We start from the raw sequence: 20,899 nt of genomic DNA, 5'->3' as shown, positions 1-20,899 counted from the left end.
AAATATTTGCAATTTCCTTGAATTCTCCTGTGAGCTAGAACTCACATAAATGTAACTGCAGTGTTCAATTTCTGAAGTCTGTATAGCATATCATGCATTACTTTAATTGCAGTTGCATAAAAATGATTCAACCCACATAGGAATTTCGGCGATTTGGCGAAACGTACAAACTTTCAGGTGAATGAAATGAACAAATCAGACAAAAACAATTGAAATAGCTCAACACAATTCCAAACCCATCATAAAATACGACGTCTATTGATTCCATGTGTGTCAAAATTATTCAGACTTTTCCTGACAAGCATCTTCAGTACTTAGTAAAGCATCCTTTTTGATGTTATGACATGGTGCAAATATGATTCATAGCGAAACACCAGCTTCTGACAGTGTTCCTAAGGAATGTTAGCCCATTCCCCATGAGCAATGGCCTCTAGCCCTCACTTACATTCATGGGGTTGTGTGCTGCAACATCTTCTTCAAATCCCACCAGAGATTTTTTAATGGGGTTCAGGCCAGATGATTGCTTTGAGCTATTTAAAGTGTTCTTTTTTGTTTTGTTCTTAATAGACTCTGGTTGTTGACAGTTTGGTGCCAACCTGATATAACAAAACTTAGCCCCGTCCTGTCATGGACCTGCCTGAGAAAGGTTATTTATTTGAAAAAGGGCCAGGGTTTTGATTTGATGCCAAGACTTTGGAGTAGATCCTGGTGAGCAATTGAGTCTGTTTCCACTATACTTGGCGCATGTGTTTCTAATTAGCCTCATCTGTGCATAATCTTTACAGTTACCTCTTACTCCCCAGCCATGAAGGTTAATGTTTATTATTTAAAAAGAGTATTTTTGCATCACTTAGAGGCCAGTTCTTTAACATATAGTCATTTCCAGTTATATAAAAAGTCTATTGAATTATTCTTTGCTCAGCTCATACACTTACACATAACAACACCAGTTTATTTATGTAGCACCTTTCATAAAGAAGTCACAACATACTAAACACCAAGAAAACAACACACAACAAAGAAATGATACTGTGGATTCAGAAACAACAATCGAGATATACTGTCACATACAAGGTTGTATGAATGATGAAACAATGTTCATCTTTTATATGTTGATATGAAGTAAAACCTGAACCAAAAGTAATTCCAAGGTTCTTAGCAGACAAATTTAGCATTCAGAATTTTGTGTTGATACAGATGCTACACAATAGATCTGTAGGTGGGCGACCACATACACTGTTGTCTCTGTTTTTCTGAGAATTTAAAAGCAAAACATTTTATAATAGAGCAGATAGACAAATCTCAACCCTTGTGATGCCAGGAATATCAGATGTCTTCACTTAATTAGCTCATTATCATTAGCATAACAATACCAAAATGCATACTAACTAGAAAAGTGTTATAACAAACACATTGCATAGATGTTTACAAACTTTACAATGAGGAATTTCAACAGGAAACCTGCTAAAACCATAGATTTAGTACTTTATGTAGTCTGTCACCCAAAAAGTGAAATTAAATACTCTCAACTAATTGCTTTATTCTTTAAATACAAGAGGACTAAGTATTTACAGTACTACTAATAATAAAATTACTATTATTTTTTATTTCACTGACATAGGAATACAGTACAAATGTTGTGGCATATTAAGTCCAATAACTTCAGTCTACATGCTCACTGTAGGTCCTGCATGTCAGTTGGAGTTTGATACAAAAAGACTTGCATGCAGAAATTAATCAAGAAAACTTTCTTAGCAAATCTCTTTCTCACAGTATTTTAACAGCTAGTATAAAAAGCTGCAGGTGCAGAGGAAGCAGAGTTTGGTCTATTAAAAATCCACATGGGACATTGGGATATTGATAGATTCATTTTGTTCATTTGTATTTTCTTGTCTACTGTGTAGTGACTGCGTGTAAATGTTTGAGCACAAGTTGTGTTGTTGAAGAGAAATATTAGCTTTTATTGCATGATTTTAATGTTTTGCTAGGGTGAGAGCATTTTTCAAATAGTGTCTAAATTGAATGAGAAAAACAATTCTTCCATCATATATAAATCCAAGCTGCCAATCTGCTGAACTAAGACTATGTTTTTGTTTATGATTTTTACTTTCATTTAAGATGTGCACAGACTTTATTTTGAGTTAACTGTTGATGTCAGGTCTGTAGATCTATATCTATGAGGTCTACCACATAGACCAAATTTAAAACCTGTATGACAGACAATGCTTTTTCATAAAATACATAGATGAGTTTTGAAACACTGTATGTATATAAATGTTGACATTGCTGTGACACAGATGTTATTGTTGTAACTTACCTGAGCATCATGTGTCCTCTAGTTGTCTTGGGAAATATGTGCTACGCAGTGGTTGTAACTAACCTTGATTAGTAGCCGGGTGCTTAGGACCCAGTGGTGGCGACAGATAAACGGAAGCTGGAAGTGAAAGTGTCACAATTTGAAAACAGCAACTGTCACACGCTTTCAGAAATGGATAAGTTCAGCACAGTAATGAACATTGCCAAAAAGGAGACCAACCTTGGTTTTGGGTTGGTGGCCTTATTAACAGCAGGTGGGGAGCAGATCTTCTCTTCAACTGTGTTCAAGTGTCCCTGCAGCAACCTGAACTTCCTGTATGGTCTTGTGTTTCTGCTGGTGCCTGCTCTAGCTTTGCTTCTGCTGGGTTACATCCTCAATAAGAAGGTGTGGAAGCTGTTCACAGGTCTGTGCCAACGGAAGGCCAAAGTGTGCAGGTGGAGGAAGCTGGCAGCCACTGGGACAACCCTCTTCCAGATAAGTACCACCGCAGCGGTGGCCCCCTCCAGCTGGATAGCTGTGGCTCTGCTAAATGGGAACTACTATGAATGTGCAATGACTGGGACCAATGTAAGCACCTTCAACAAGCATCTGTGTCAGGATAAAAGCTCTCATTGTGAGAAGGAGCTGTACAGGTTCCCCTGTGGGAGAGGCAGCAGTGTGCCACAGACTGAAAGAGAGGATGTTCTGCTCTCACTAAGAGCTCAGTCCCAGGTCAGTAGCAGTGTGTTCTTCTTTGCTTCTTCCCCTGATATAATTCAACAAGGCAAGGTTTTTTTTTTGCCTAAGTACAGTTAACAAAGTAGTTGAAAATGTTCTGAACTTCTAATGATTTAAGAATGTGAGACTAAAGTGATTTCTCTGAAAACTTTTATGAGCGGGAAAGTACCTGGAGTTTAGTGATAACATTATGACAGGTTGATTTTTTACAACCATCAGGTTTCAAGAAACGTTTTTAAAACCTTTTATTTGACCTTTTAATGTGATAAATATACATATCTAAAATGATTTTACACTGTGTCCAGATTCTGGGTTGGCTGCTAATCACCTCCATCATGTTGTCCAGTCTTCTCCTGAACTGTGTGGCTCGATGCACCTCCCCCATCAGCTACCTGCAGCTCAAGTTCTGGAAGGTGTATGTACAGGAGGAGAGTGACCTGATGGATTCATACACATGTAAACATGCCAAAGAGCTTGCAGAGAGGAACCTGGTAAGCTTCTTTAAACAGACACCAGCTGTCAGCATCACCACCCCTTCTAACAAGGACTGGGAGAAAATCTCCTCCCTCTATAAGTTCAGCACCAAAGACCAGTACTACAGCACTTTGCACCAGTATGTGGAGAAAGGCCAGGATCCTGATGGGATGATGAGGATGCTCTCACGCAGGTCAACAGAAAGTGTTGCTGACAACCCCGCTGTTCTTAATTTTGTTGATGAAGGCACAATAACGCTGTGAGCCAGCAGGAAAGGAGTGGGTTGATCAGTTTGCAAGTGTGTACAAACACAGTGCAGGTCTACACTATATTGCCAAAAGTATTCGCTCACCCATCCAAACAAATGTATTCAGGTGCACAAAGCAAGGTCCATAAAGACATGGATGAGTGAGATTGGTGTGGAAAAACTTGACTGGCCTGCACAGAGTCCTGACCTCAACCCGATAGAAACCTTTGGGATGAATTAGAGCGAAGACTGTGAGCACTGTGTATTATGTATTTCATAAACACACTTCCCAGAAGAGTTAAAGCTGTTATAGCTGCAAAGGGTGGGCCAATGTCATATTAAACCCTATGGATTAAGAATGGGATGTCACTAAAGTTCATATGGGACTAAAGGCAGCCGAGCAGTACTTTTGGCAATATAGTGTAGCTCTCAGTTCCCCAAAACAACCAAGGGACAGTGAAACATGGAAAATTTTGCTTTCAATGAGTGGAGGCCCTTAGGAGTCACTTCCCACTTTGTTCTTAAGATGAATGTGTCAGATTAAAATCATCTCTAATAATATGATTCCACTCATCATCTCCTTCACCTCAGCATCTCAATTATTACTAATCTACCAAAGCACATTAATAAGGAGTCAGTCATATTAGTTAAGCAGTTTGTTTGAGCCTTGACTAAACTGAACATGTGTGTGTGGGCTTAAATAGGATGTAACACCCCTTCCTGTACACACTGACACACTGCGTGTGTGCTGTCACACTCATGACTGCAATGAAGTAGCAGAGAAGCCTTCACATGTAACATGAGACATGTGAACACACCCACTCATGTGATGAGCATACAAGGACTGTTCATTAACATTGAAATAAAGGTGTACAAATTTAGAATGTTAGCTTTGATTAGATCATATTTATGCCTCAATATGTCAAATGACAGCATATAAAACCTTGTGTATTAAATGATGAAAGCAGCACCATGAATTCAGAGGTGAACATAAACATTTTGTCTGCAAATGTGCTGAGCAATGAAAATGAATGTGACGATGATCCAAAACACACAGTGAACTTAAAAGACCTTATCAGAAGGACAAAGTGGAACGTTTTATACTGACTGAGTCAATCACCACACTTTTACCTAACTGAACATACATTACAATTGACCTAAATTTTAAAAAAGATTTAGAAGATTTAACAAATTAATAAATTCAATCAAGCTTAATATTGAATTTCTCCTTGTTTACAGTAACTGCATTATTGATATGTTTTCCAGGATTTTCGATGTCTTCCCCATTTTCCCTCTGACAAACCTTGTTGAGTTCAAAGTGTGTTTTGGATCATTGTCTTGCTGCATGATGAAGCTCCTCCACTTTAGTTTTGATGCATTTCTCTGTACATTGTGTTGTGTTGTGTTGTAGACTCTGTTATGGATCATGTCTATAAGTCCAGTCTGGCTTGCTGTTTTGGCTCTTTCATCATAGCTCTCTGTCAAATTTCATCACCTGTTTTTGTTCCCTTCGTTGGTTTCTTGTGGTTTGTGGTTTCTTTCTTTTTCAGGACAGTACAAATTGTTTTTCAGGCTATGCTATATTTGTTACACGCCATTGATTGACTTTTTTTTACTTTGTTTTCAGATTAACAATGGTTTGGTTTTCTTTCACTGAGCTTCATGTTGACTTAACCTTTATTACAACAAATATAGTCTTTGCAGTAAAAGTAAAAATGTAAAAGTAGCCATTCAGAGTTTAAAAATGACTCTCACAGTTTACACTTTGCCTAAATAACAACAAAAAAAGACTGTTTTAATACTATTGTTTGTTGGAATTTAGGTAGTTCCAATCAAAAGGTGTTATTTTCTCCGTGGTTTAATATATGTAAATATAGTAAATACCAGAAACTTTGATTTAATATCAATCTTCTGATCTTAATCACAAATGTCTTCATAGACTAATACAAAATTGATGGAATTGTAACATTAAAGTCAGATATTCAAAAAGCAAAGTGATGGCTGTGAGAACAGTGCTAGTATCACCACATAATGATGTGTTACACATGTGTAGAGGATGTTTCACAGTTTCCTGTATGTTGCACTCAAAGTGTTCGTAACTCGTAACTCGTGAGGAAATGGACGTGAAAACCACCAACAGCAAGCGATCACTGCTCTGCTCCACCCTCTGCGGCAACCATGGCACGGTCTCCATGGTAACATTACAATAGATCAAATGTCTGCGTTTTTTTTTTTGTTTCATTTACTTTTTTAACGTTTTTAAATTGTATTTTTATTTAACTAGACGGAGATTTTTCAAGTACGGTTAGAATATAAGTAACTCTTGTTTTGCATGGTTTGTTGCTCAGCACAAACTTTGACATGGTGAATTAAAATTAGCTTGAAGAGAAAAAAATCAAGTTGTCATCTTCTTATCGTCACTGAACAGAAACACATTGGCATAGTTTCACTTCCTTTTGTTGTTGTTGTCGTGCTGTTTTTGTTGCACTCCTCTTCTTTGCCTTACTGTCAGCTGACAATGACTGGCAATAAGAAGAACCTAAACAGCAGGATTTGTGCAGATAACTTCCTCAAACATGTTAGAGCCTGCGAGGCAAACACATACAACAGACATTCCTTTTGTGTCGGTGGGTGAAGGGAGCATCAGAGTGACTAAAGGAGGAGCCAGCCAAAGGGAGGAGCACAAACAGGTTTGGCATATGTGTTTTGCCTTTGTGCTGTGAAGGAACAGTGGACTGACTTCAGGCTGCACACACTCTCAACAACTCACATCTCACTCACTTGTTGTCTTTTACTTGGCCTCGGTTTTTGTAGATTGTGCCTGAAATCTCCCAGCTGTCAGCATGGATAGCTTCCAGACTGTCCTGCGTTTCTTCATGAACCAGAAAGCCACCATTGGATACAGTTTCATGGCTCTGATGACCATCGGTGGGGAGCGAATCTTCTCCTTGGTCTCTTTTCAGTGCCCCTGCAACCAAGACCAGAACTTTGCCTATGGCATGGTTTTCCTTCTGGGCCCAGCTGCAGTGCTCTTAATATTTGGATTGTTCTTTAACAACAGGTTGTGGAGGCTCTACACTGGCTGCTGCCTCAATCCAGTGAAGCTCTGTCCCCATGGGAACTGCTTTGGCTGTGTCAGGGTATTGCTGAGCATCTTTACCGGGGCTTGTGTGGCACCTATAATGTGGCTCTCTGTGGCCCTGCTCAGTGGGACCTTTTATGAGTGTGCTATCAGTGGTGTTGATGATAAAGTGGTGGTGGATATGTTCTGTAAAAACAAGACCTTGAAGTGTCGGGAGGAGCTGGCTCGGGTGCCCTGTGGCCGGTCCCAACTGCCTAGCGATGAGACCAAGGACCTGCTGCTAATGCTGAGGGCCCAGTCACAGGTGAGGGCTGCACTTTATCTGAAGTCCAACTCATCCTGTCCAAACAGTTGTACAGTTGAGCTTAGTCACATCTGAGATTTCAAAAAACATAATGTCACAGTGGTGTCACAAGGTTGATCCCATTTTTAAATTTGGTAACCCAAATTATGACTTAACATATTTCTCACAAATTGTAGATATGGAGTTCAAAAGAAAAGGGCGTTTCAGGTTGCTACCCAGCTGCGTTATGGGAAATGTAGTGTATAGTGTTTTGGGAGTTTGACATACAGTGGGGACTGGAAATTCCAAATGACACCTTCCGATGCATCTATCTTTTACATATAATCATTAATACTTAAGCAGATTATTGATTTTAAAATCCATCCCTTAAACTCTCTAAACCTATTCAAGTGTAATAAAAAAAAAGCTGCATGGCAGGTGTGAGCAGATATATTTGCTCTAAAGCTATGCTGAATGTTTTTATGGACAAAAGAACATTGTTATCTGAATGTTGCTTCATTGATTGTAATTAAAGGGATTATGAAGTAATTCAGTGATTTAATTTTGCACTTCCATACATTTGATGGACAACAGACAGATTAGTCAGCTTAGCCGAAGACACCCTGAATTTGTGTCCCTTCTGAGTCAGACTCCTACAGCACTGGGTCATGGTGTTCTGGTGGCCTACTCATCCTGGGCATTTTTCTCCAGACCCACAGATGACCCTAACTCTATTAACATTCCTTTACTGCCTGATTCAATTACCAGCATCATGTGTGTGTTCATTTTTTTGTGTCTTGAATTTCTGCAGATCCTGGGCTGGTGTATCATCATTATTTCTGCATTTGTGGGCCTTTTGGGTACATGCTACAAAAACTGTCGCTCCAAAGTCAGCTACCTGCAGCTCACATTCTGGAAACGCTACATGGAGAAAGAGATGGAGCGCTTCGATACCGTGTCTTTGGAATATGCCACCAAGCTCGCCGACAGAAACCTGCAGAGCTTCTTTGAAAACAAGGACCCCGTTCCGTTTCCTTTCCCCAACCACAAGGCATGGGAGGAGATCTCTGCACTCTACACCTTTTCCAGGAGCGAGCAGTATTACAGTACCCTGCAGCGGTACGTGGAGAGGGCGGACAGGGACTTCACACCAGAGAAGAGGCCAGTCCTGGAGTCAGAGAATGAATTACAGATAAGCTAGAGGAGGGAAAAGTTTGTTTCCCATCCAAGCTGTTGACATTTAACTCAGTCTTTTGTGTGTCAGTAAGATTCAGCTTTCAGACAAAGCTGCCCTCTGTTTCTCCAAAGAATGCAGATGTTTCTAAATTGCAATGGTTTGACCTCCTCTAAGAATATGAAACGATAAAGGACATGATCACTTTTATATGCACACTATGCAATAATGACGTTGTGTTACTGAGGGAATTAATATACCTGGTTTTACATTAGATTTGCAAACTAACTTAACCCTGTCACAGGATGAGCTGCAGTCAGGGTTGCAGCTTTCAGGATGTGGTGGTTTTAGCTCATTTGAACCACAGGGCCAGAGTGTGACCAGCTGTTGTTCATCAAGAGAGATTTATGTTTACATTAAAACGGGCATATATCCTACTTACATGTCACATTACCTCCAGTGCAATGACGCTTATAAGCCTGATGCAGGTTTTAAAATCACTGCACAACATTCACACGTCTAAAAGACTTTTCTCAAATCCAAAGTACCAATGCTTTTTTAAAATTAAATGTAATACTTCCACCATTGTATACGTCTAACAAATAAAATGAATCCATCTATCATACTATCATAGCCGATTTTACAAATCACACAGATAAATTCTCACCAGCACCCAGCAAACCTTCTACACACTCTAACAGGTGACGGTAGAACCAATAAATAAAAAACTGGAATAACACCAATTTACTCAGGCTCTTGCGTTATCTGTACATGAGGAATCAAAACTATAAAAGACTGTAAACTGTAATACTACATGAAGTATCTTTTGTGTTTGTGTGGTAGGTAAAAATGGAGGACGTCTCTTCGTTAAAGTCAACCACTGTAAACATGGCTTTGTATCACTTAAGTGGTTACGTTTAACAGTGAAGGAAGTGTTTTGTTCCTCTCTTAAAACTGTTCATGTACCTTCCCTCTAACAGATGAACAGCTAATCTGCATCAGCATTGCTGTACACAAACAATGGGCAGTTTTCTATACTGCACTGGTCTGTAAATTCAAATTCCAGGCACTTTATACCTAAATGCCAAATTTTCTATTTTCTGATTTGTTTTTTTATTTGCTCTGAATAACAGTGATAATGGGCAATTGTCATAATTTCCTATTATTTACAAACTAAACAAAGGAATCAATAATGTAATGATCTATAATGATATTAACTAACTATGAAAATAATGATTTCTAATTATTTTCATAGTGAATTAATCTAATCTTGAAATAATAACAAAAAATTAGAATAAGCCCCACATTAACAGTAAAACACTGTGCACACATTCATGCATCCTATTATGATAATCATGTGCTCTAATAATATACATTCACAGGACATGTTGTGTGTTCTAAGTAATTTTACTTTTAAAACTTTTTCTGCATTTATGTTAAAAGATCAGAATACGTCCTCCACCCCTGGCTTTCATGAAAAGGTTTTCTTTGCATCCAGTACTTGTGTGTACAGTGGGTCATTAAAGTTATAATCTGTAATGTTTTTTATTGTTATGTCAAATTCATTTTCAGGAGATAAAACAAAACTGATCACACAAGGGCAACATGTCTGTTGTATGACCTATATGTTTTCATTCGACAAGATAGAAGGGATCAAAGATGAGGACTGCTTGGCTTGGAAAATGTAGTCAAGGTCCTTCCTACCTCCATTAAAGAAAAACACTTAGGCAGCACTTAAGTTAAAAGGTAGTTTATCCCGTCATGTACAAACAGATTGTTTTGGTTACAATGTGCATCTGCTACACAGAGGTGACTGAGTAACTGTTATTAGTTTAGAGCCTAACGGTTTCTCTGCCCCACAAAAACAGTCCCTGTAGCAAAACGTCTATGACTTGGTTGTGGCTCTGTTGCCTGAAGCTGTTCTGAAACGTAGCCTCCCCCACATGCAGTCTTTGAAAAGCCATTTATAAATAACTAATTAGGTCATTTTGTGTGTGGACGGATAGTTGTAATTAGGCAAACAGGTATAACCTGTCTTTTTTTTTACTTTATACAGCTGAAGATCATCAATGCTGTAAACCAATGTTGTAAATTAAACCTGCTGCTCCAATCATCCGACCTTCACCACACACTCTCATACACGTTGTAAGTTACACCGTCATCCTGCCAGTATTTACGCCTGCCTGTTTTGCCAGCTCTACGTTCCAGTGTGTATTTCATGCTCTGCATGTTGTGACCGGTTTTGTTGGTGTTGGCTGCCTGGGTACTGCTGAGCCCTGTTTTGTTCACTAGCATGCACTGTATGTATCACTGTGTTTGGGAGAAATAATGGAAATATTTCGCTCCAAAATATTTAAAAACACAGTTTACATTTACACTTGGCATTGATGTTATAACATAATATTGATCAAATACATAACTAGTTAGTTAAATACAGTGAAGCTTAACTTGTTATTGGTTTAAATTTAAATATTGTAAATTATAATACTCATGATAAACTCATGTCCTCTAAATCCACCTTCCTTGTCTGGTCAGACCATAAATAAAGTTCTAAATATCAATTAATATATCAATTAAATGTTATTTAAAATTAAACTTTAACACGTATTCATGCTCAATGAATACGTGTGTTCAAAATACTCAAAATGCTTGGACAGTGTGACAATAAACACACACACCTGAGCTGTGTTCAGGCTCATTATTTGTTGTTTTTTTGCTTCACCCACCCCTTTACTTTCGTGTGGCTTGGAATGAGCTTTGAGAAACTAAATGTAGTGTAAGTAACTGTGGGATTCTAAGTTGTGTTTTCCTGCCTGTGTGCTCACTGCCTCCTGCATTTAGGTCCTATTAAAAACCCAAATGTGACAACTATGACAAAAAAGGTTCAGCACCAGTCTGATCATTTATCAAATAATCAAGATACTCTGTGCAAAACAAATGTAATTATTTTGATAGTATAAAAGCATTTTTATGGCTACAGAAGGAATTGTCATTAAAAGCCAAGATCTTCCTTCCAAAATAAGGTTTTTCAAGAATTACTTATGTTTTACTGTTCATTGTTCTTAATATTGAATCTTAATTACCTTAATTATGAAAAGCAAGCTGTTTTTAAAGACTGTCTTTACGTCTGTTATAATGAATTCCAATAACAACCTTAAAGTAGAGGTCAAATTTATTAAAACATTTCATACTCTAATGAGGTGTACAGAGAAGATAAGATAAGTTCCCAAGCCCCACCCTTTATCATCATCATCTTCTTCTCTTGTAAATGTACTAAAACTTTTTGATTGGTTTGACAGTTTTTACATCCATTTTCAAAACAGTTAACACATATCATTCAGTTGACCAAACATTATTGAATTAACTATTAAACAAAAGGAAAACACACATTCAGTTGATTTTAGGAGAAATTTCTGTTTTGTTTTTGTATCTATACAGTTCAAACTTTGAGCCATGTTGAGTGTCTGAAAGAAAGACTTGCACATTGAAACGAATCAAGAAAACTTTTATATGAAATCTCTTTTTTACACTAATTCAACAGATTGTCTCAAAAAAGTGCAGGGCCAGAGGCAGCAGAGTTTGTTCTCTCTAATAAAACCATAATGGGACATTTGGATATTGATAGACGTATTTTGTATTTTCTTGTCTACTGTGTAGTGACTGATTGACAGAGTGTAAAAGTTTGAGCACAAGTTGTGTTGTTTGAGGTAAAGCTTTGTTTCTATTGCATATTTAGGGCATATTGAACATTTCATAATTAAAATGCAAGCTACAGTAGAGAAAGTTGATAGCAAAATCCCAGGTTACATGATACCAGAAATCACCAAAAATCAGTATAAGTGAACAATTTAAAGTTGCTAAATTTATAAAATTTCTAGTAGTGCTGTTTGATGAAAAGCTCACATGGAATCAGCACATTGACAAAGTTGAAAGTATATGTAAAAGGATTATTATTTATCGGGATGAGTAGAGAGACGGGTGAGAGACGCCCCTGGGCATTAGGACAGTGACACCTTTGTTGGCAAAAGGGATCAATCTGAAAGGACAAACATATACACAGAATATAAGGGAAGACAGGAAGAGAATGGATCCAGAGGATGGCAGCAATGCCCGGAGAAGAAGAAGAAGAAGAAGAAGAAGAAGAAGAAGAAGAAGAAGAAGAAGAAGAAGAAGAAGAAGAAGAAGAAGAAGAAGAAGAAGAAGAAGAAACAGGAACAGACCTAACAAATGGATATCAGAAGACTGTGATGCTGTGACACGGACGTCGGTGAAGCAGGCTAAAGAAACAGACCTCCATTCGCAGCTAGTGCCCATATATGTGAGTGTTCACTGACACTCACATATAAACTTCGAGAATGTCCCAAATAGAAATATAATTATTCTGGCGTTAGAACCAGACCGAATGACGATATCATCGATCACCATGGGCAGAGGAACACGCAGCACCTCACACAGTTTGTCGGCCTGAATATAGCGGTGATGATTTGTCTAACTTCCAGAAAACTAAACGGCTGAACCAAAATGACAGACTACGCCGAGGAGCAAAGGAATGAACTCGAAGCTATAGAGTCCATCTACCCAGACTCTTTCACAGGTTGGGATTTCTTAAGTTTACGTTGAAGTAATGGGCAGCTAGCTCGCTGGCTAGCAAGTAACCAGTAAGAAGTTCCAGAAACGTAACGTTAGAATTTCGGCTAACAGTGAAAACCTTAACGTAACTAATCGGACATGCTGCAGCAATTGATAGACGTACAGTAAGCTTAATTATTAGTATCGTCTTACATTGACTGAGAAGTTGAAAAAAACACAATATGAAATGAAAAGGTGAATGCTTTCATTTTTGGGTTTACATCTCATGTAGAATTAGCCAAATGTATGGAGCTCAATATATTGTAGTTTCAAGTATCAATGCTCCTGTTCATACACCATGATGCTTGATGGGACCTTGGCAGCTTGTCAATCAGAAGCTTGAAGATACCAATTAACTTTGTTTTGCCCCAATCTATAATCGTATCTTCCAGCTTGTAATTAACTGAACACACTTGTTCCAGGCAATTAGCAGTGAATAGTTCAGGATTACTTGGGAAAACAAGCAGAGCAGGGGTCCTTAAAGACCAGGAGAGAGAACCACTTCTCTAGGATGATTATTTGGCAAATGGTAAATTTAGGTAAACCCACTGGGAAAAAAAGTAGAAATTCTGTAACTAATTCTATTCTGTTTTCAGTGCTTTCAGATGATCCCACCAGCTTCACCATCACTGTAACATCGGATGCAGGGGCAAATGGTGAAAGTGAGTAATATTGATGTGTTTGTCATTGGAAAATGTCAACAATTTTTATTGGACCTCTCTGTTCACATTAACATTTGGCAGTGATCTTATGTAACATTACTGTAAAATGTGAAGATTGTAATTTGGCAAACTGAAATATCAAAGTCTGTGGCAATATGAGCTTTCTGGTTCCAATTTGCAGCTGTGGAAGCAATGCTAAAGTTCACATATGTAGAGAAATACCCAGATGAACCTCCACTGTGGGAGATCCACTCTCAGGAGAACCTGGAGGAAAGTGATGTGAAGGATATCCTCACGTTACTGCAACAACAGGTGTGTATATCTGTAAATGGTCTGCACTTATATAGCGCTTTTCTACCTATTGGCACTCAAAGCGCTTTACACTGCTTCTTATTTACCCATTCACACTCACAATCACACACACACACATACAGTGATGGGGGAGCTGCTATACAGCTGGCCAACACTCACCGGGAGCAACTAAGTTGGGGTTCAGTGTCTTGCTCAAGGACACTTCGACATGTGACCGGAGGAGCCGGGGATTGAACCAACAACTGTGAGATTGGTAGACAACCGCTCTACCTTCCTGTGCCACAGTCGCCCACATCTGTCTGTCTCACACACAAACAGTGTGCACTTATATTTGGGCTTAAATGAGCATACAAATGATTTATGAAGAAATCTAGAATTTGTCAATATTTTATTACTTGTATTTGTCCTGTTTTGCAACCAAATTTAGAAGTGGCTCTGACCATAAGCAAACATAAATGATGAAAACCAGGCTTTCTTGTAATTTGAAAAATGAAACGTTTAAGTTAATACATATAGAATATTAAAACTATTATCTTTAACATGCTTTAATAAACAATATGTCAAAATCAATATTTCATATTTATGAAATTGATGCCATCTAATACTCATTAATTAGTGTCACAATAAAAATATTCAACCATAGAAATAGGGCCCTTATTTCATGTTACCATTTTTGAATAAGTTACATCTAGGTAAAAAAATAGAATAGTCCTGACTGGATGTCATCACTTTACCCTCATTTCTTGGAAGTAGGGGAGCAAATGTTTACAGTTTTGATCAATAATTAATAGATTTCTGATGGCTTGTACACTTTACAACAAGTGCATTTCAATGTACACTTTTTTCAAAAGATCTATCAGAGGTTTGACTTTAAAAGGTGGAATATCCTCATTTCACTAAAGCAAAAATAGCAAAAAAATTATAATTAGATAGCTAAATATTGAACACCGAAAGAACTAATTGAAACATACCATAAAGCTGGTGAATTGTGACTGTAGCTTCAAAAAGAGTGATTCTTGTGATTGACAGATAATGCAAAACAATATGCTTATGGAGTCCATGTCTGCCAGCCGGTAAGGTGATGTCACATGTCAAACCTATTTGCTGTAAGTACATAGGAAATTGACTGTGTCGTATATTTTTTTTATTTATCCATCTACTGCTTTAATCTGTAACGTTTGGCACTGTGTAATAATTCTGTATAATAAATCTGTGCATTCAGTTCAGTCCCTCTCATTTTATCAAAATCCTCCCCACACAATTTTTCGACACTGACAAATTAATAATCAAATTAGTTATGAAACTAAACATGCTAAAAACTCATTGCACTGTTACTGTGATGCCCACATAAAATAAAATACTATGACTAGTGAGCAGCATGGATTCACTCAGTAATTAATAAACTTTATGACAGTGATCTAGTCATTAAAAAGTTAATAAAAGGTTGCTACCTTAGTATACTGCATGTGCTAACCTGTTACAGTGTACTGGTATCAGTTTCAGTGTGGTTACTCTGCAGGCAGAAGAAAACCTGGGCATGGTAATGATTTTCACCTTGGTGACAGCTGTTCAGGAAAAACTCAACGAAATGGTGGATATGATGAAACACAGACAAGAAGAGGAAAAGCAGCGGAAGGAGAGAGAGGCAGAGGAAGCAGAGAAGGTAAGAAAAGAAAAATGCACATTTTACCTCCATCCTCTATGTTACATCTTCAGATCTTGTTAGGTAAGTTTCTATCAGCTTGTCACAACTGAATGTAGGCATTTATTTTTGTCCTTCTGACAGATCCTCTATCCCACAAGGTCTGTCAGATTTAGATGGGAAAACAATCACATTGCTTCATCGGTATTAGGGCTAGAGACTCAGTTTCTTATGTTCTGAGTCATCTCACCCCTTAACTTGTTGATGAATGGCCTCTTGTGTTAATAAGTAGTGAGAAGCCAAAACATGCAGAGCAGACTCTGAGAAGAGCATGCATGTGATCGGGATTGCACCCTGAAATCTAAGTCTCTTCTTAGAACTTTGTACCTGAGCACTCTAATATGATCCTCTGCAGAGTGCGGATTAGGTTTCCGTGATCTCAAATTGGTTGTTAGTAGTATACATACATGCTTGTTGTCTGTCAGACTCAGGCTTGCAGCTTTGTCGATAATGTTATTTAGCGAACTCTCCTTGGACTTACAGATTTACGCCAAAACGGTCCATGATTAAAATACAATTTGAGAATTTAGAAAATTTGAGATTGAGATGCTATGTATCCTATTATGTGTTAGGATTACTTCCAAGCTGTTCGGCTGGATCTCCACTATAAAACAGCAAACGTCATTGGGTTATTAAGTTAATCCATATCTTTTAACCAATCAGAATCTTGAATTGTGGATTGACTGTGTGCGCACACACACAATTCAACTTCTTTTGAAGTCATGCTCTCACTCGCTTTGGCCATCGATCTGTCAACAGGGGCGACTGTGGCGCAGGAAGGTAGAGCGGTTGTCCACCAATCTCACAGTTGTTGGTTCAATCTCCGACTCCTCCAGTCACATGTCGAAGTGTCCTTGAGCAAGACACTGAACCCCAACTTAGTTGCTCCCAGTGAGTGTTGCTTCCCCCACCGGTGTGTGAGTGTGTGTGTGATTGTGAGTGTGAATGGGTGAATAAGAAGCAGTGTAAAGCGCTTTGAGTGTCAATAGGTAGAAAAGCGCTATATAAGTGCAGAACATTTACCATTTACCATAACTGATACCTGGTCCAGTGGGAGCACTTCTCTTATTATTGTAGTATTACTGAAACGGTAACGGTACTGATTTAAAAACAGGTAATTGTTTCGTCCTACCCAATACTACCCATTTGTACTAACTAGATCTACAAGCTAAGGATGTCCAGTTTTACCTATAATTTTATTTAGGCAATAAAGTCTTTTAAAATGTGCTATAAGAGCTAATCAGTTTATAAATGGTGGTAAGATGTATGGGTATGATTTTAAAATATAGATTTATGCAGATGATATATTGTTGACCAATATATTACTGATGTGTTGTTAGCAATTAAGCATCATTTGAATGGCAGAGATGACCTAAGTGCTGGTGCTGACCACAAACAGTGAGTTCACTGTGGACAAATGACACATTCCCTGTCAAAATGTGTTAGATATAAACTAATGCAAATTAAAATTCAGCATCGAGCATATATATACCTCCAGTGAAGCTGAATAAAATTTAGTTTTCATGGTTGTGGGGAATATTAATGTGTTTATGTCTTGTATGTGACTGCCCCAAAATGAACAGTTCTGTGTGAATGTTGTCAATAAATGTTCTCTTCTGCTTGACAGATAGCGTTCCAGGGGACAGTAGTAACTATTGAAAACTTCCTTGCATGGAAAGCCACGTTTGAGCTAGAGGTGGCAGAATTGAGGAGGAAAAGACAGAAGGAGGAGGAGCAGGCAGGAAAACCCAAACTTACAGGTAAACCTGATACTGTCACTAAAGCACTTCTCTATCAAGGCTCACTACCTGAAGAGTTGATTACATAAAAATACTTTTTTCCTCACTAGGTAAACAGCTGTTTGAGAGAGATCACAACCTGGACACATCAGATATTCAGTTCCTTGAAGATGGTAATGAGTGTTTTTTTCTTTGTTTTGTTTTACACAAAAGTGAAAATGTTTAACAAATTTGTGTAGAAATGAAAAAAAAGTCTTGTTTTTATTCAGGACAAAAAACCTTTTTGATAGTGGGCCGAAATCTTTGGTCCATATAGTGTGAACACAACATGTGGTTGCGTTGCCTCCTCCATCTCTAAATGCATTGATCATAAGACACCGAAATGTACCGAAGTACTAGTTCGATTCTAACACACAGCTGCCATCTTCTTCTATAGCTGGAAACAATGTTGAAGTGGACGAGTCACTGTTCCAGGACATTGAGGACTTGGACTTGGATGAGGACGACCCTGATTTTGACCCCTTAGAGATGGGCAGTGATGAGGACTGAAGCTGGAGGAGGACAGAACTGCTAAGGACTAACAGGATTGTGCTGCTTCTCTTTGGAATATGGTCGTCTTAGGAGACACATGAAGATCCAACAACTGCATTGAAAAGGGGAAAATAAATACAGCATACACACGTGCAAATACTAGTGTTCAATTCTGTGCCTGAACAAACACATTTTGTGGAGAAAGGTCCTTCTTAGGTCTGATGATGTTTGATATGCAGTGACAGACAGGCTGTGTGGCCAAGAGAGTCCAGTATAATATCAGTTATAGCAGGTAATTACAATTAGAAGTATGATTACTGCATTCAAATTTGTATTTAGGTAAGAGTAGAGACGTGCTTGTGGCAACCTTTCAATAATAAAATCAATATTGACAATGGCAGAGAAATAGTATTTAGTTTTCCACTTTCACCTAGGACTTACACTCATTGTGGACATGACTGTCATGGCATTATTGATTTCTTTTTTTATTTTATTTTTTCTTTCTCTGGGACAGAATGGTTTTCACAGGACTTTGGGAAGTTCATTACAATGGCTTAATGTCCACTACTCAAGTGCCCATGTTTCAGGCATCTAGCTGATGGTTTGAGGTAATACTGAACAGTTCTGAGGTCCTTATCCCTAAGTCCATCTGGTCCTTCCTCAGATCATGATGCTACCACTACCAAGCTTCTGTACAGTGAACTTGGTTTCAATTCATCCAGCCATTATTTGTGACGACATTGACATGTTCCAGCAGCATCTAGTTCATGACAGAACTTTGCCATGATGGTTCTCAGGTTGTACAAGAACATCTGAAGTCCCCTGATACAGTTTAGGGCTTCTTGTAGACCTATTTGTTTACCTCAAAGTAAACTCTCTAAAACATTTGTTTAAACCAGTTATCTTAGAATATGCAGTCGGTTAGAGATGGCTCCAAACGACATTGCTGACCATGCTATAATGTCATAGGGGTGGGCACTACAACTCCTTCCTGGTCTCTTTAAGATGCTTAGTTACTTCAAAGATCCTAAGCTTGATGAACATTGCAGGAACATGGGAGAACATGCAAACTCCACACAGCCAGCCAAGATTCAAACCGGTGACCTTATAGATGCAAGACAGAGCTAGTTATATAATGTATTCAATTTTAAACAACTTTAATAAACTGCTGCTGCAGCTATAGATTCCTATTAATAGATTCATACTAATGTATGTTATTATTGGAATATCAGAAAAAACATCAGTGTAAAAAGCTATATACTGCAGTGTGATTGGGCTCCTCATTATCAGTTTTTATACCGTAAATTTTGATAGATTAACCTCACTTAAAAAAAACAAGTGAACTCAAACCAGAATTTCACTTTATATCAGTAAGAAATAGTAAGTATTTCTACTTACAAATGCTTATTAAGTAAAGTACACTTACAATTATGTTTACACAACTAAAAAAATAGAAGTACTTGTAATTCAGTATGGATTACTCAGAATAAAAAATAGAAGTACTTGTAATTCAGTATGCAGTACTCAGAATTGTTATTTTAAACAACGTCATTTCAGGTTAAGTGTATCGTGTGCTGTCTTTCAAGGAAAATACTCATTTAAGTTGGACCAATGTGACATGTCCTCCTACTAAAAATGTTTGAGATGACAATATTCTTAGTCTTCAGTCTTCAGCCATGCCCCTCCCCCTCAAACATGAATGAACCTGCATTACTATTGTAACAATACTACACAATACCACAATATTATGCTATTATATACAATATTACTAAGGTAAGTTTTTTTTCTGCCAGGCACAAGTATCCCCATTAGTACTGTCTTGAGTGACTATGTTGATACTTGCCTACAAGTTTTTTGGGATTTATTTTCTTTTTAAAATTGCTGCCTGTCACTGGTGTAATAGTGTCGTTGCATTTTTTGTTGCTATTACTCTTGATTGTGTGGAAATTCTTGAAATTCATCAAAATCTAAAAAATTGCAATACTTGAATGGCCATTGTGCTCAGATATCATGACCAAAACGCTGATGGCATTTTGTCCTCAAACTGATCGATGCTAGTGAAGAGTGTGCACAATGCATCACAATAAGACAGACAGGTGAAGCAGCATGTTTAAAACAACACAACACCCTCCTTAACCAGCTGGTATTTAAAGAGGACTTGACAATTGTGTGGGTGAGGGGGTCATTTTGTAGCATTTTTTTTTTTTTGGAACTGATTTATTAATGGTAAAAATGTAGATGGTGGCACGTAATTACCCTGCGCATGTGTCCTGTCTTTTGCTACAGCATGTGGACAACAAGTCCTGTCAGTAAGTCATATTCAGTTATAAATTAACATTAAACTGCTCCACTGAAGTCACATATTAAGAGTTAATTTTTAAGCCTCTATGAAAACCTTAATAGGACACTTTGTGTAATTAAAATGCGTAGTATTATTCTGTTATTTCTGTGCTCTCATTGATACCCCCCCCCCCATCTCCCCAGACAACTTGAGCACAGAAACAGCACGAGTCCTTTTTTAAAATCAAATGTTCCTCTGCTTTTACCTGCACACAAAGTAATTTGTATCAGAATTATTACACAGATCAACAAAGCACATTTTAATGTCAGGAAACTGTTGGAGTGTTGGTTGTTATAAAGCAAATACCCAATTTAATTAATAATAATAATAATTGACTTTGACATGACTGAGTGAATTTGACAGCAGACATCCACTAATTCCCATTAAAACCTAATTGTATTATTATTAAAAATGTATCTGTACAAAGATATAGGCTACATTTAAAAGGGGAATTTTCAGTATGTTCATTGTTTCGTGTTGTCGTACCCAAATAGTTTATCCTTGGCCTCACTTTAAGTTTCAACCAGTTAGTTACCTGGTTTAAATTACTTAGCTTATTGCTTCTGATTCCTGTTTACTCCTGTTTACCTCATAATAAGCTATGTCCTGGTTCCCACGTATCTCTGCAAACCAGTTATTTACCAGATTCTGGTATCTGGTGTCCTGTTGAATTAGTTTTTCATGATTCT

General features: G+C 37.8%; 3 protein-coding genes across 3 annotated transcripts; all 3 read left to right on the top strand.

Moving 5' to 3' along the window:
- The first annotated feature begins 2,444 nt into the window (after positions 1-2,444).
- Positions 2,445-6,154, top strand: calhm6 (calcium homeostasis modulator family member 6). Its single transcript, XM_067511047.1, has 2 exons — positions 2,445-3,028; positions 3,340-6,154. Exons 1-2 carry the CDS (start codon positions 2,489-2,491, stop codon positions 3,769-3,771), a joined length of 972 nt encoding a protein of 323 aa, XP_067367148.1. The 5' UTR covers positions 2,445-2,488; the 3' UTR covers positions 3,772-6,154.
- A 133-nt stretch (positions 6,155-6,287) lies between these two features.
- On the top strand, positions 6,288-9,898 carry LOC137130643 (calcium homeostasis modulator protein 5-like). The gene is made up of 3 exons (XM_067511048.1): positions 6,288-6,445; positions 6,570-7,141; positions 7,932-9,898. The coding sequence occupies exons 2-3, from the start codon at positions 6,599-6,601 to the stop codon at positions 8,319-8,321; spliced, it is 933 nt and encodes a 310-aa protein (XP_067367149.1). The 5' UTR covers positions 6,288-6,445; positions 6,570-6,598; the 3' UTR covers positions 8,322-9,898.
- Positions 9,899-12,495: 2,597 nt separating this feature from the next.
- On the top strand, positions 12,496-19,400 carry rwdd1 (RWD domain containing 1). Its single transcript, XM_067511049.1, has 7 exons — positions 12,496-12,888; positions 13,520-13,585; positions 13,767-13,897; positions 15,417-15,560; positions 17,227-17,365; positions 17,455-17,511; positions 17,775-19,400. Exons 1-7 carry the CDS (start codon positions 12,816-12,818, stop codon positions 17,885-17,887), a joined length of 723 nt encoding a protein of 240 aa, XP_067367150.1. The 5' UTR covers positions 12,496-12,815; the 3' UTR covers positions 17,888-19,400.
- Positions 19,401-20,899: the final 1,499 nt, after the last annotated feature.

The sequence above is a fragment of the Channa argus genome, chromosome 7, assembly GCF_033026475.1.
Source record: "Channa argus isolate prfri chromosome 7, Channa argus male v1.0, whole genome shotgun sequence".
Lineage (NCBI taxonomy): Eukaryota > Metazoa > Chordata > Actinopteri > Anabantiformes > Channidae > Channa > Channa argus.
The sequence above is the reverse complement of the archived record's forward strand: the minus strand, read 5'-3'. Positions and strand labels throughout refer to the sequence as shown.

Coding starts and splice junctions, on each gene's coding strand:
- calhm6 (XM_067511047.1), top strand. CDS start 2,489: ATGGATAAGTTCAGCACAGTAATGAACATTGCCAAAAAGGAGACCAAC. Junction 3,029..3,339: donor CACTAAGAGCTCAGTCCCAG/GTCAGTAGCAGT, acceptor CACTGTGTCCAG/ATTCTGGGTTGGCTGCTAAT.
- LOC137130643 (XM_067511048.1), top strand. CDS start 6,599: ATGGATAGCTTCCAGACTGTCCTGCGTTTCTTCATGAACCAGAAAGCC. Junction 7,142..7,931: donor TGCTGAGGGCCCAGTCACAG/GTGAGGGCTGCA, acceptor GAATTTCTGCAG/ATCCTGGGCTGGTGTATCAT.
- rwdd1 (XM_067511049.1), top strand. CDS start 12,816: ATGACAGACTACGCCGAGGAGCAAAGGAATGAACTCGAAGCTATAGAG. Junction 12,889..13,519: donor CTACCCAGACTCTTTCACAG/GTTGGGATTTCT, acceptor TTCTGTTTTCAG/TGCTTTCAGATGATCCCACC. Junction 13,586..13,766: donor TGCAGGGGCAAATGGTGAAA/GTGAGTAATATT, acceptor TCCAATTTGCAG/CTGTGGAAGCAATGCTAAAG.